The sequence below is a fragment of the Octopus sinensis genome, linkage group LG4 (genome assembly GCF_006345805.1).
Source record: "Octopus sinensis linkage group LG4, ASM634580v1, whole genome shotgun sequence".
Taxonomy (NCBI): Eukaryota; Metazoa; Mollusca; class Cephalopoda; order Octopoda; family Octopodidae; genus Octopus; species Octopus sinensis.
The window spans coordinates 149,383,353-149,395,922 of NC_043000.1; the positions used below are offsets into that span (position 1 = coordinate 149,383,353).

The window sequence follows — 12,570 nt, forward strand, 5'->3', positions numbered from 1 at the left end:
CTGACTGGGCCTGATGAAGCCTTCCAGCTTCACAGAACCCAGTTGAACCGTCCAACCCATGCTAGCATGGAAAACGGACGCTAAATGATGATGATGATGATGATGATGATGATGATGATATATATATATATATATATATATCCATGTATATAGAATCCGCATACATTCACGCACGTCCATCTATGTATACACACATACAATACACCTTACAAGTGTATATCTTGTTTCTGAGTATGTAACAGTTATATTTAATATACTATTCTCAAATAGATTGAGCTCCATATATTTAAAAGTTTTTAAAAAATGGTTTTTAGATCTGTCTATAAAAAATCCAATAGGCCTGGTATTAAGTAACAACAAGTTGAAATGAGGAATGATTAATAAAAGAAATTATTTAAAAGAAAAGAAATAAAAGAAATAAATATAGGCGCAGGAGTGGCTGTGTGGTAAGTAGCTTGCTAACCAACCACATGGTTCCGGGTTCAGTCCCACTGCGTGGCATCTTGGGCACGTGTCTTCTGCTATAGCCCCGGGCCGACCAATGCCTTGTGAGTGGATTTGGTAGACGGAAACTGAAAGAAGCCTGTCGTATATATGTATATATATATATAAGTGTGTGTGAATATGTTTGTGTGTCTATGTTTGTTCCCCTAGCATTGCTTGACAACCGATGCTGGTGTGTTTACGTCCCCGTCACTTAGCAGTTCGGCAAAAGAGACCGATAGAATAAGTACTGGGCTTACAAAGAATAAGTCGATTTGATCGACTAAAGGCGGTGCTCCAGCATGGCCGCAGTCAAATGACTGAAACAAGTAAAAAGAGTAAAAAGAGTAAAGAGTATAAGTGATAAAAGGGATTAGTAAATCTTTATATATAAGCGTGTGAAGGCAGTTATTGATAAAGAAGGAGGACACATAGAATAAAAATATTTTCTATTATGTAAATTTTCTTGTAGCAAATAAATTCTTATGACTTTCAATAAACTAAAGACAGTTTATGACCAATTTAGTTTATTGAAAGTCATGAGAATTTATTTGCTACAAGAAAATTTACATAATCTATATATATAAAACTGTAGTTGTGTGAGTGTCTGTCTCCTACGATTCGCTATTGAATAAGGGAAGTAACTCTCTAAAAATGTCTACGATGAGTCAACGATTTAAAAAAAAATTTACCATCATTTTTTTTCCATTTTTAATGCATTTTTTTGCTATTTTTTGGCTATAACTCTCTAAAAATGCTTATATAGTTATTTCCCTTACAAACCCGAGCAACGCCGGGCAATACTGCTAGTTAACAATAAATGAAGTAATTGATATAGAGATATAAGGTTCTATAGGAATAGAGGTATGTAAGAATCATTTTAAAAAAAAAAGAGGGTTTTACAAGAATCATTTAAAAAAAAAAATAATAGTGAAAGAGCATTAGAAGGATGCTTATAGGCGCAGGAGTGGCTGTGTGGTAAGTAGCTTGCTAACCAACCACATGGTTCCGGGTTCAGTCCCACTGCGTGGCATCTTGGGCACGTGTCTTCTGCTATAGCCCCGGGCCGACCAATGCCTTGTGAGTGGATTTGGTAGACGGAAACTGAAAGAAGCCTGTCGTATATATGTATATATATATATATATATATGTGTGTGTGTGTGTTTGTGTGTCTGTGTTTGTCCCCCTAGCATTGCTTGACAACCGATGCTGGTGTGTTTACGTCCCCGTCACTTAGCTGTTCAGCAAAAGAGACCGATAGAATAAGTACTAGGCTTACAAAGAATAATTCCCGGGATCGATTTGCTTGACTAAAGGCGGTGCTCCAGCATGGCCGCAGTCAAAATGACTGAAACAAGTAAAAGAGAAAAAAAGAAAGAGAAGTAGTAAAAATACTGACAGAATAAACTGGTGATATTAGAAAGATGTTGTAAGATATCAAAAAATATATCAAAATCCATCAAATATATCTGAAAATGTACAAAATGTACAAAAAATATCTGACAAGATACATAAAAAGATAAATAGTAATCGGTTACAAAGAGGTAAAAAGCAAAGTGAAAATGTAAAGAATAAAATAAAATGAAATGAAGTGAAAAGTGGGATGGAAGTTAAAAATGAAATACGAAGAAAAATTATAGTAATAGTAATAATATAATAATATCATCATCATCATCGTTTAGCGTCCGCTTTCCATGCTAGCATGGGTTGGATGATTCAACTGGGGTCTGGGAAGCCAGAAGGCTGCACCAGGCCCAGTCTGATCTGGCAGTGTTTCTACAGCTGGATGCCCTTCCTGATGCCAACCACTCCGTGAGTGTAGTGGGTGCTTTTTACGTGCCAGACGAGTCTGGCAAACAGCCACGATCGGATGGTGCTTTTTACGTGCCACCGGCACGGGGGCCAGGCGAGGCTGGCAAACGGCCACGATCGGATGGTGCTTTTTACGTGCCACCGGCACGGGGGCCAGGCAAGGCTGGCAACGGCCATGAACGGATGGTGCTTTTTACGTGCCACCGGCACGAGGCCAGTCGGGGCGGTGCTGGCAACGGCCACGTTTGGATGGTTCTCTTACGTGCCACCGGCACTAGTATCACAGCTGCAATTTCCATTGGGGAGATTTCAAGTCTATCCACTTGTATAAATTATACTCCTATTTTAATTGTTCAGGAAGTGGGATATGAAGTTAAAAAATGTCTAGGTTCCTATCTACTCATGATTACTAGTATAATATCATTATAAACATTATTGAAGTTATTAGTGTTGGCTAATAGGACCTATGTGTATCGTAGTGAATTCTAAATTTTAGAATCAATAACAAAAGTATTTAGATATGTTCTCTATAGATAAATCTAAAGTCCTTGGATTGTTTATTACGTGTGTATTATATGGGGTCAGAATCTAGCTAGGTGAAAGTAAACCGAATAAGTAAGTAGTTGGGGTAACCCCAGGAGTTGTTAGTTTAATGCCTGAATAGTGGCAGGAGGGAGCAGATGATGGAACTTCCAATGAAAGAAGATCATGAAAGGATTAAAATAGATAATGGAGACTTAAGGCTTATAGTATTTAAAGGTTTTAGTCAATTTACGCATACAAGTTGGTTTGAATTCAGATCTTTTATTAACTAGCTTGTCCTTATCAGGGAATCTAATGATTTTCAAGAGTTCTAAGGCACGTAACTGGCAACCAGTTCTATTATTTTTATAAATCGCTGCCGATCCAACTATGGACCATCTAAGGTTAAAGTTAATAGTTTTGTCTTTAAGTTCCCATATCCTACGCGATAAGGAAGTGCTATTAGCCTTATGTATGAGTCTAAAAGATGACCTATGGTTATAAAACCTAGATTTCCAGATGGATGAACAACCAATGTAGGTGAGAGTATTTGATTCCGTAATTATTTCACAAGTTTAGACTATGTTTTTGCTAGGCAGTTTCCACGTAAAGGACATGTTGTTGTTGTTACACAATTGCACCCAAATTTATAATTTCCAGACCGTCTGTTATTTGCACGTGGAGGATAAATGTTGATAGAATTGATCAACATACACGACAGAGTGCAAGTGTCTTGAGAGAAAAGTTGGACATAAGAAGCATCAAGTGTGGTGTGCAAGAGAGACGACTGCACTGGTATGGTCATGTGTTAGGTATGGATGAGGAGAGCTGTGTGAGGAAGTGCCACACCCTAACTGTGAAAGGAACCTGTGGAAGAGGTAGACCCAGGAAGACATAGGATAAGATGGTGAAGCATGACCTTTTAACATTGGGCCTCACAGAGGCAATGACAGGAAGCCGAGACCTTTAGAGATATGCCATAGTTGAGAAGACCCGGAAACTAAAGTGAGATCACAGCCATGGCCAATGCCAGTGTTACATGTCCGGCCTATTTAAGAGTACCCTTGATGCACTGGGTGATATATGCTTGAGAAGACCTCTTGAGTCAGGAAAATCCAAAATCGTAGCTGTTGTCAGTACCCTTGACTGGCTCCCGTTCCCATGGCACATAAAATGCATCATCTGAACGTAGTTAATGCCAGTGCCCCCGACTGGCTCCCATGCTAGTGGCACATAAAAAACACCATCCAAATGTGGTCGATGTTAGGTCTGCCTGACTGGCTCCTGTGCTGGTGGCACGTAAAAAGCACCATCCTAACATGGCCAGTGCCAGTACCCCTTGACTGGATCCTGTGCCAGTTGCACGTAAAAAGCACTACCTGAATGTGATCAATGCCAGGCCCGCCTAATTGGCTCCTGTGCTGATGGCACGTAAAAAGCACCCATTACACTCTCAGAGTGGTTGGTGTTAGGAAGGGAATCCAGCTGTTGAAACATTGCCAGATCAGATTGGAGCCTGGTGCAACTGCTGGGCCTCCAGACCTCAGTCAAACCGGCCAATCCATACCAGCATAGAAAACGGATGTTAAACGATGATGATGATGATGATGATGGTAAATATATAAACAAACAACAAGAGGAAGTGCAGAACAAATGTATTCACTTGAATCTCAGTAAAAAGTGAGAGTTTCAAGCATAGTTCTTCATTGCAAAGGAAAATGGGAAAAGTACAGATAAGGAAAAGAAATGACTAACAACACGTGTGTAGTTACAGCACATGCAATTGCGTACAACCATATTTAACACTGAACACTGAACACCTTTTTGATCTCCATGTGTCTAACACACGTGGACATGCCTACAAAGTCAGAAAACAATACAGCTCCCATGACTTTCGGAAACATTTTTTCACGCTCAGGGTTGCTGAAGCGTGGAATAAACTGCCTGCATCAGTTGTTGACTGCCATGACACTGCATCCTTTAAGGCCCTCATGCTTCCCGAAATCCGTCGAAACTACACCTGATTATATATACACTTTAGATGAGTTGTAGTGCACCTGAGCACTGTACACAATTATTATTATTATTATTATTAATATTTATAAATATTTATTGTGTGTGTGTATATATATATATATATATATTTCGATGGGAGAGGTGGGGAAGCCAACCAACTAAGGGATAGTACGTATCCAATATACTGCTGGTAGTGTACCCAATTATTAATACCCAAGTGGCAATTTCGCAATTGAGTGTCATATATGGGTGGGGGTAAAAAGTGGCTTACCCTTAATTTATAAGGCAAAAAAGAAAATGGAAGGGACACAAAAATGACATACATCAGCCTGTAGACATTCTATTATGTCTATTTATTCTAAAACATAAGGAAGTATTATAAGAATACATACACATGCAAAGACTGTGTTACACACATATGTTCTAATACATAAAAGAGTAAAAGATCAGTTCCTTACGGCTGTTTCTGCCAAGAGGCCACGATATCCTCTATGCTATATCCATCTCTTCAGTGTTCTGTAGGGATGGGTAGATAAAGTTTGGATGTTGAGTGTGCCTCTAGGCTTCTTCAGAGGGTCTAAATGGTTAGGAGAGCCAATACATACGAGAATCAGTTACCAATAGGTACAGTATATTTTTGTTATTGAAGTGGGCGTAAGAAGAACAGGAGCAAAACTTAGAGTGTGTGAGGAGTACAACTTAGTAAAATGGATTATGTATAGGAAAGGGAGATAAGTCATAGCCTTCCTGATTCATGTTATTTCATCCATTGGTGAATAGGTGGATATAGTCGTTCTTCGGAGGAATTTTTTTAGGAAGGGTGAATTTAAGCAGTGGTTCTTATTTTGTTTACATATAAATACAAACTTTATCTACCCATCCCTACAGAACACTGAAGAGATGGAGATAGCATGGAGGATATCATGGCCTCTTGGCAGAAACAGCCGTAAGGAACTGATCTTTTACTCTTTTATGTATTAGAACATATGTGTGTAACACAGTCTTTGCATGTGTATGTATTCTTATAATACTTCCTTATGTTTTAGAATAAATAGACATAATAGAATGTCTACCGACTGATGCATGTCATTTTTGTATCCCTTCCATTTTCTTTTATATATATAGCATCATCATCATCATCATCATCATCATCATTGTTTAACGTCCGCTTTCCATGCTAGCATGGGTTGGACGATTTGACTGAGAACTGGCGAACCAGATGGCTGCACCAGGCTCCAATCTTGATCTGGCAGTGTTTCTACAGCTGGATGATGCCCTTCCTAACGCCAACCACTCCGAGAGTGTAGTGGGTGCTTTTACGTGCCACCGGCATGGGGGCCAGTCAATCGGTACTGGTAACGGCCACGCTCAAATGGTGATTTTTACATGCCACCAGCACAGGAGCCAGTCCAGCGGCACTGGCAATGACCTCACTTGAATGTTTTTTCACGTGCCACCGGCACAAGTGCTAGTAAGGTGATGCTGGAAATGATCAAACTCGAATTGTGCTTTTTACATGCCACCGGCACGGAAGCCAGGTTGTTGCTCTGGAACGATCACGCTCGGATGATGCTCTTAGCACTCCACTAGCATAGATGCCAGTCATCGAATTTGATTTCAATTTCACTTGCCTCAACAGGTCTTCGCAAGCAGAGTTTAGTGTCCAATGAAGGAAAGGTACGCATAAGTGGGCTGGTTACACCCCTGACATAGTCCACGAGGTTATGGTCTCACTTGGCTTGGACAAAAAATGGAAGCACCTTAAAATTACAAATAAATTCATTTTCATATGGGGTAGGACCGCCTTTGGCCGTAATTACAGCTTGAATTCTACGGGGTATGGACTTGTACGAAGTCTGAATTGTTTCCAAAGGAATTTTTGTCCATTCTTCAGCTAAAACAGTCTCCCGTTCTTGTAGTGATGATGGTGGAGGATATTGACTCCTTACTTGTTTTTCTAAAATGCACCATAAATGTTCAATAATATTGAGATCTGGGGACTGTGGTGGCCAGATAAGATGTTCAACTTCACTAGAAAGTTCCTTGTGCCATTCAGTAACAACTTTAGCTGTGTGAATTGGTGCATTATCATCCTGAAAGATTACGTTTCTCTCCGGAAACAGTTCTGAAACCATAGGATGAATTTGATCAGATAAAATGCTTAAACAATTGCAGCGTGGAAGGTGTTTGTAAGCCATTTAAGAAACACACAAAAGCCGTTCGATTCACTTCAACATTTAAGTTTAATTTGTCAAAATATTTTCGTAGCTAAAGTCCGCGACCTGTTCACAGGTCGCGGTCTTATAGTGACGAAAATATTTTGACATATTAAACTTATATATTGAAGTGAATCAAACGGCTTTTGTGTGTTTCTTAAATGGCTTACAAACACCTTCCACGCTGCAATTGTTTTCATTCCAGCACACGATCTCAGATCAAATCACTTGCTATGCGAGTACATCTCCGTAATGCTTAAATAGTCTTGACTATTAATTTTGCCATGAAGAGAAACCATTGGGCTGGCAGATTTCCAAGATATAGCCCCACTGCTAGATCATTACAGATCCTCCTCCATGTTTAACAGTTAGAAGAAGGCAGTCTGGGTCACATGCTTCTTTTGGCTGTCTCCACATGTATACTTGGCCTGTGGTCAGAAATAAGGAAAAGGATGACTTGTCTGAGAAAATAACATTCATCCACTTCTCTAGGGACCAATTCTGTAGGTTTTTATGCCAATCTAAATGCTTTGCAACGTTTGTTTTTGAAAGTAGTTGTTTTCTGATTGCAGCCCTCCCATGAAATCTGGCTTGGTGTAGCTCCCAGCAAACAGTTTTTGTGGAAACTTTGTTCTTGATGTGGTCATTAAGTTCTGCAGTAATTTTGTGATCCTTTCTAAGTATTCATGTAAGGGTCCAACCTGAAAGTTTTGGTTTTCTTTTGGAGTTTTGTTTCCACAAGGAGGTTTTTCCTTCTTTCTCAAAGGCTGTCATTACTTTTGAGACAGTACTTCTTGATACACCAATCATTTTGGCTGTTTTCATTATGCTAGCATCTGCCATATGAGTACCAGCAATTTGACCTCTTTGAAAGTCCGATAGATCTGTCATTTGAATGAATTCTAATTACCTTTTCCTGATGATATCTGAAAAGAAACAGCAATTTTAGCAGAACATATTAAGCAGCACTAATAATAAATAAAAAAAACATAAAAATAAACAAGCAAAATTATGATGCTATGATACTAGGTGTTTCCATTATTTTGTCCAACCCCTGTGTGTATATATATATATATATATATATATATATATATATATATATTATATATATATATATATATATTTGGAGATATGCAGTGTAGTGTTTAAAAAGACCTGGCAAGCCAAGTGAGATCATAGCCATGGCCAGTGCCAGTGTCGCATAACCAGGCCATTTAAAAGTACCATTCAATTGTCAGGCAATATTCTGTGCTAGAGAAGACCTGTCAAGTGAAATCCTAGTAGTGGTTGATGCCAGTGCCAGTAGCACATAAAAAGCACCATTCAAGTGTGGGCAATGCCAGTGCTGGTGAAATGTTAAAAGCACCGTTTGATGCCAGACCCACCTGACTGGCTCCTGTGCTGGTGGCATGGTAAAAAGCATCCACTGTGCTCTTGGAGTGGTTGGCGTTAGGAAGGGTATCCATCTGTAGAAACCTTGTCAGATCAGATTGGAGCCTGATGCAGCCTGCTGGCTTACCAGTCTGCAGCCAAACTGTCCAATCCATGGCAGCATGGAAAGCAGACATTAAACATTGATGATGATGATATATGTATGTGTACAGGCAGTGAGCTGGCAGAAACGTTAGCACGCTGGGTGAAATGCGTAGCCGTATTTCGTCTGCCGTTATGTTCTGAGTTCAAATTCCGTTGAGGTCGACTTTGCCTTTCATCCTTTCGTGGTCGATAAATTAAGTACCAGTTATGCACTGGGGTCGATGTAATTGACTTATTCCGTTTGTCTGTCCTTGTTTGTCCCCTCTGTGTTTAGCCCCTTGTGGGTGGTAAAGAAATATATATATATATATGTACACACACACACACACGCAATCGTGTGCAACCATATCTAATGTTTGTGGACATGGGAATGCCATTCAGTGCAGAAATAGTCCTGGAGTAAAATTCTCCTCGCAGACAAAATGTGTCAAACACATTAGGCTTTGAATGATGTCATCAGACTGTGTGATGCATGTATTTTTAGATCATTGTCTGTCATCAGCTATGAATACGAAGTTTGTCCTTCTCTGCCCCATAAGAACAATAGTTGATATTCATAAGAACAATAAACATTACATTTGTGATTGTAAATGCTGCAGTTACTGTTTAACAAAGGGTTAAGTGATAAAATATTCATTAGTTCTCAGATATGCTTCTGTTGTTGCTTTTTGCTGGAATAGTTCTTGTTTTAATGTGGGTTTTTTTTTTGTTTAAAGTTCTTGAAGTTAAATTATAGATGTCAACTAGCAGTATCGCCCGGCGTTGCTCAGGTTTGTAAGGGAAATAACTATAAAGCATTTTTAAAGAGTTATAGCCAAAAAACAGCAAAAAAATGGAAAAAAATTATGGTAAATTTATTTTTAGTTAAAAAAGGTGGAGTTGCGTCCCCTAGACAGTTTGTGGTTCGTGTTTCTGATTGTCGACCCCATGTCGAATTTATCGATTTTTTTCAGAACTGGGGGAACTTTTCAAAATTTTCGCTGCGTTAGTTTTGAATTATGGCATTGGGCTATGTGTGTGTCAAGTTTCATCAGAATCGGTTGAAAGCCGTGGTCAGGGTGAGGGTACAAGCAAACAGACACACAGAAACACGCACAGACAAACTGCCGTTTATATAGAGAGAGATGATTGAATATCATATTGAGTTAAATCTGTCTCGATACGACAAAGCAATTCTCCACATCAGACACAATACCTGAATAGAATGTTTCACAGGTTACTATGACATTGTTATCCTGGACTGATTTCAAACTACAAAACCCATTTGCATTTTTGCCAGCCTGGCCTGGCTCCCGTGCCGGTGGCACATAAAAAGCACCATCCGATCGTGGCCATTGCCAGCCTCGCCTGGCCCCCGTGCCAGTGGCACGTAAAAAGCACCATCCGATCGTGGCCGTTGCCAGCCTCACCTGGCCCCTGTGCCGGTGGCACGTAAAAAGCACCATCCGTCCGTGGCCATTTGCCAGCCTCGCCTGGCCCCCGTGCCGGTGGCACGTAAAAAGCACCATCCGTCCGTGGACGTTTGCCAGCTCCGTCTGGCACCTGTGCAGGTGGCACGTAAAAAGCACCATCCGTCCGTGGACGTTTGCCAGCTCCGTCTGGCACCTGTGCAGGTGGCACGTAAAAAGCACCCACTACACTCATGGAGTGGTTGGCGTTAGGAAGGGCATCCAGTCGTAGAAACACTGCCAGATCAGACTGGGCCTGATGCAGCCTTCTGGCTTCACAGACCCCAGCTGAACCGTCCAACCCATGCTAGCATGGAAAGCGGATGCTAAATGATGATGATGATGATGATGATGAACAGTATTTTAAGGGGACAAATCTGCAATAGGGGAACTGATGAAAAATTATCTGCAGTCATAATGTAAGTTCTTTTTAAAATTCAAATATTTATAATATTCATGTCATGCCATTATATATCAACAAAACTAATTCAATGACTATTTTTATATAATTACAGGAATTCCATTTACAGACCAGGAATTTATAGAAAGGATTAAGCTTAAACTGATAGGACCCTATGTAAGAATTTTTGAAATTTCTTCTCAACATATTGTTTCAGTTAAAAAAAGGAAAGAAAGAAAAAATTAAACCATAAAAATCAGAATAGTGTTGCATTATTTTTTTGATATAAATATCAACTATTTATCAAATATTTAAATATCAACTATATATCAAATAAATATCCAACTATATATCAAATATATAAATATCAACTATATATCAAATAAATATCAATTATATATCAAATACTCTTTTACTTGTTTCAGTCATTTGACTGCGGCCATGCTGGAGCACCACCACCTTTAATCGAGCAACTCGACCCCGGGACTTATTCTTTTGTAAGCCCAGTACTTATTCTATCGGTCTCTTTTGCCGAACCGCTAAGTAACGGGGACATAAACACACCAGTATCGGTTGTCAAGCAATGCTAGGGGAACAAACACAGACACACACACATGTATACGTATATACGACAGGCTTCTTTCAGTTTCCGTCTACCAAATCCACTCACAAGGCTTTGGTCGGCCCGAGGCTATAGTAGGAGACACTTGTCCAAGGTGCCACGCAGTGGGACTGAACCCGGAACCATGTGGTTGGTAGACAAGCTACTTACCACACAGCCACTCCTGCACCTATATCTGTACTATTATGCAAAGATGATGACCTGTAATGGGTTGAGATCCATGACAATCGCTGGCCATGATTCTATCATTCCCAAAAGTTATGTACTGTGATAACAGCCTTTGGGCAGCTATGTGATGTACCAGCATTACCTATTTCATCTATATACTCTGTCTTGGTTGAAGCACATATCCTTCCACATACCAACCAGAGTCTCTTTCAGCTCTTCCTTTGAAGGTCTATGGAAGCCTCTTAATTTTATGTAAAACACTGGTATGTTACCTTGTGCCTCACTCTTTCCTTGGTGAAAATCTTTGGACAAGAAGGCAGTATGCTTTCTGACATAGTTAGCATCTCATTTTCTTTTAGATGGTTCAAGTTCAGTTGTTCCTTTTGTCCTACCACATCAGCAAATGATAGAAATTGTTGTTGCTGTTGTTGTTGTTAGTTTTGTTACCTTTGCCTCTTGAACTGTTTATTTTCATCATTCGAAAAAATGTTTCCAATACTGTGCACCTTCTGATGTACAATGTAGATGTCTTACTTCAAAGTTCCATCTGTGTGTTTGATTTTTGTTTTTGTTTTTGTTTGAATATATTTTGGGGGCGTGTTTGTTTGCATTACAGCAACAGCCAGTATGGTAAGCATCATAACCTACCATCTTTGAGGCAACGAATGAGTAAATGTTGCAAATGAAAATTTGTAAAAAAATGTATAAAGCAATTTAAAATGTCCTAAGACAAACCTTTTCTTTACTCCAGGTAATGAAATAGACATATAGGCGCAGGAGTGGCTGTGTGGTAAGTAGCTTGCTAACCAACCACATGGTTCCGGGTTCAGTCCCACTGCGTGGCATCTTGGGCAAGTGTCTTCTACTATAGCCTCGAGCCGACCAAAGCCTTGTGAGTGGATTTGGTAGGCGGAAACTGAAAGAAGCCTGTCGTATATATGTATATATATATATATATGTGTGTGTGTGTGTGTGTTTTTGTGTCTGTGTTTGTCCCCCTATCATTACTTGACAACCGATGCTGGTGTGTTTACGTCCCCGTCACTTAGCGGTTCGGCAAAAAGAGACCGATAGAATAAGTACTGGGCTTACAAAGAATAAGTCCTGGGGTCGATTTGCTCGACTAAAGGCGGTGCTCCAGCATGGCTGCAGTCAAATGACTGAAACAGGTAAAAGAGTAAAAGAGAGAGTATTCAAATGTTCCCGAGATATTTAGTAGCTAAAAGAACAACACCCCCTCTACCTGCTGCTACTACTAAATAATAATCCTTTCTACTGAAGGCACAATGCCTGAAATTTGTGGGGAGGGGACAAGTTGATTACATTAACCCCAGTGTTCAACTGGTA

The 12,570-nt window shown here is 39.8% G+C and overlaps 1 protein-coding gene across 3 annotated transcripts in view; it reads left to right on the forward strand.

Moving 5' to 3' along the window:
• LOC115210986 overlaps positions 1-12,570 on the forward strand; it is a 66,996-nt gene that overhangs the window by 48,085 nt on the left and 6,341 nt on the right. For 2 of the 3 annotated variants that reach the window (XM_036502559.1, XM_036502560.1), the window contains exon 3: positions 10,549-10,610. In XM_036502559.1, the coding sequence (XP_036358452.1) occupies positions 10,549-10,610 (62 nt within the window). Of the gene's footprint in view, positions 1-5,721; positions 5,780-10,548; positions 10,611-12,570 lie in introns of all 3 variants that reach the window. The other variant, XM_036502561.1, reaches the window with a different exon arrangement.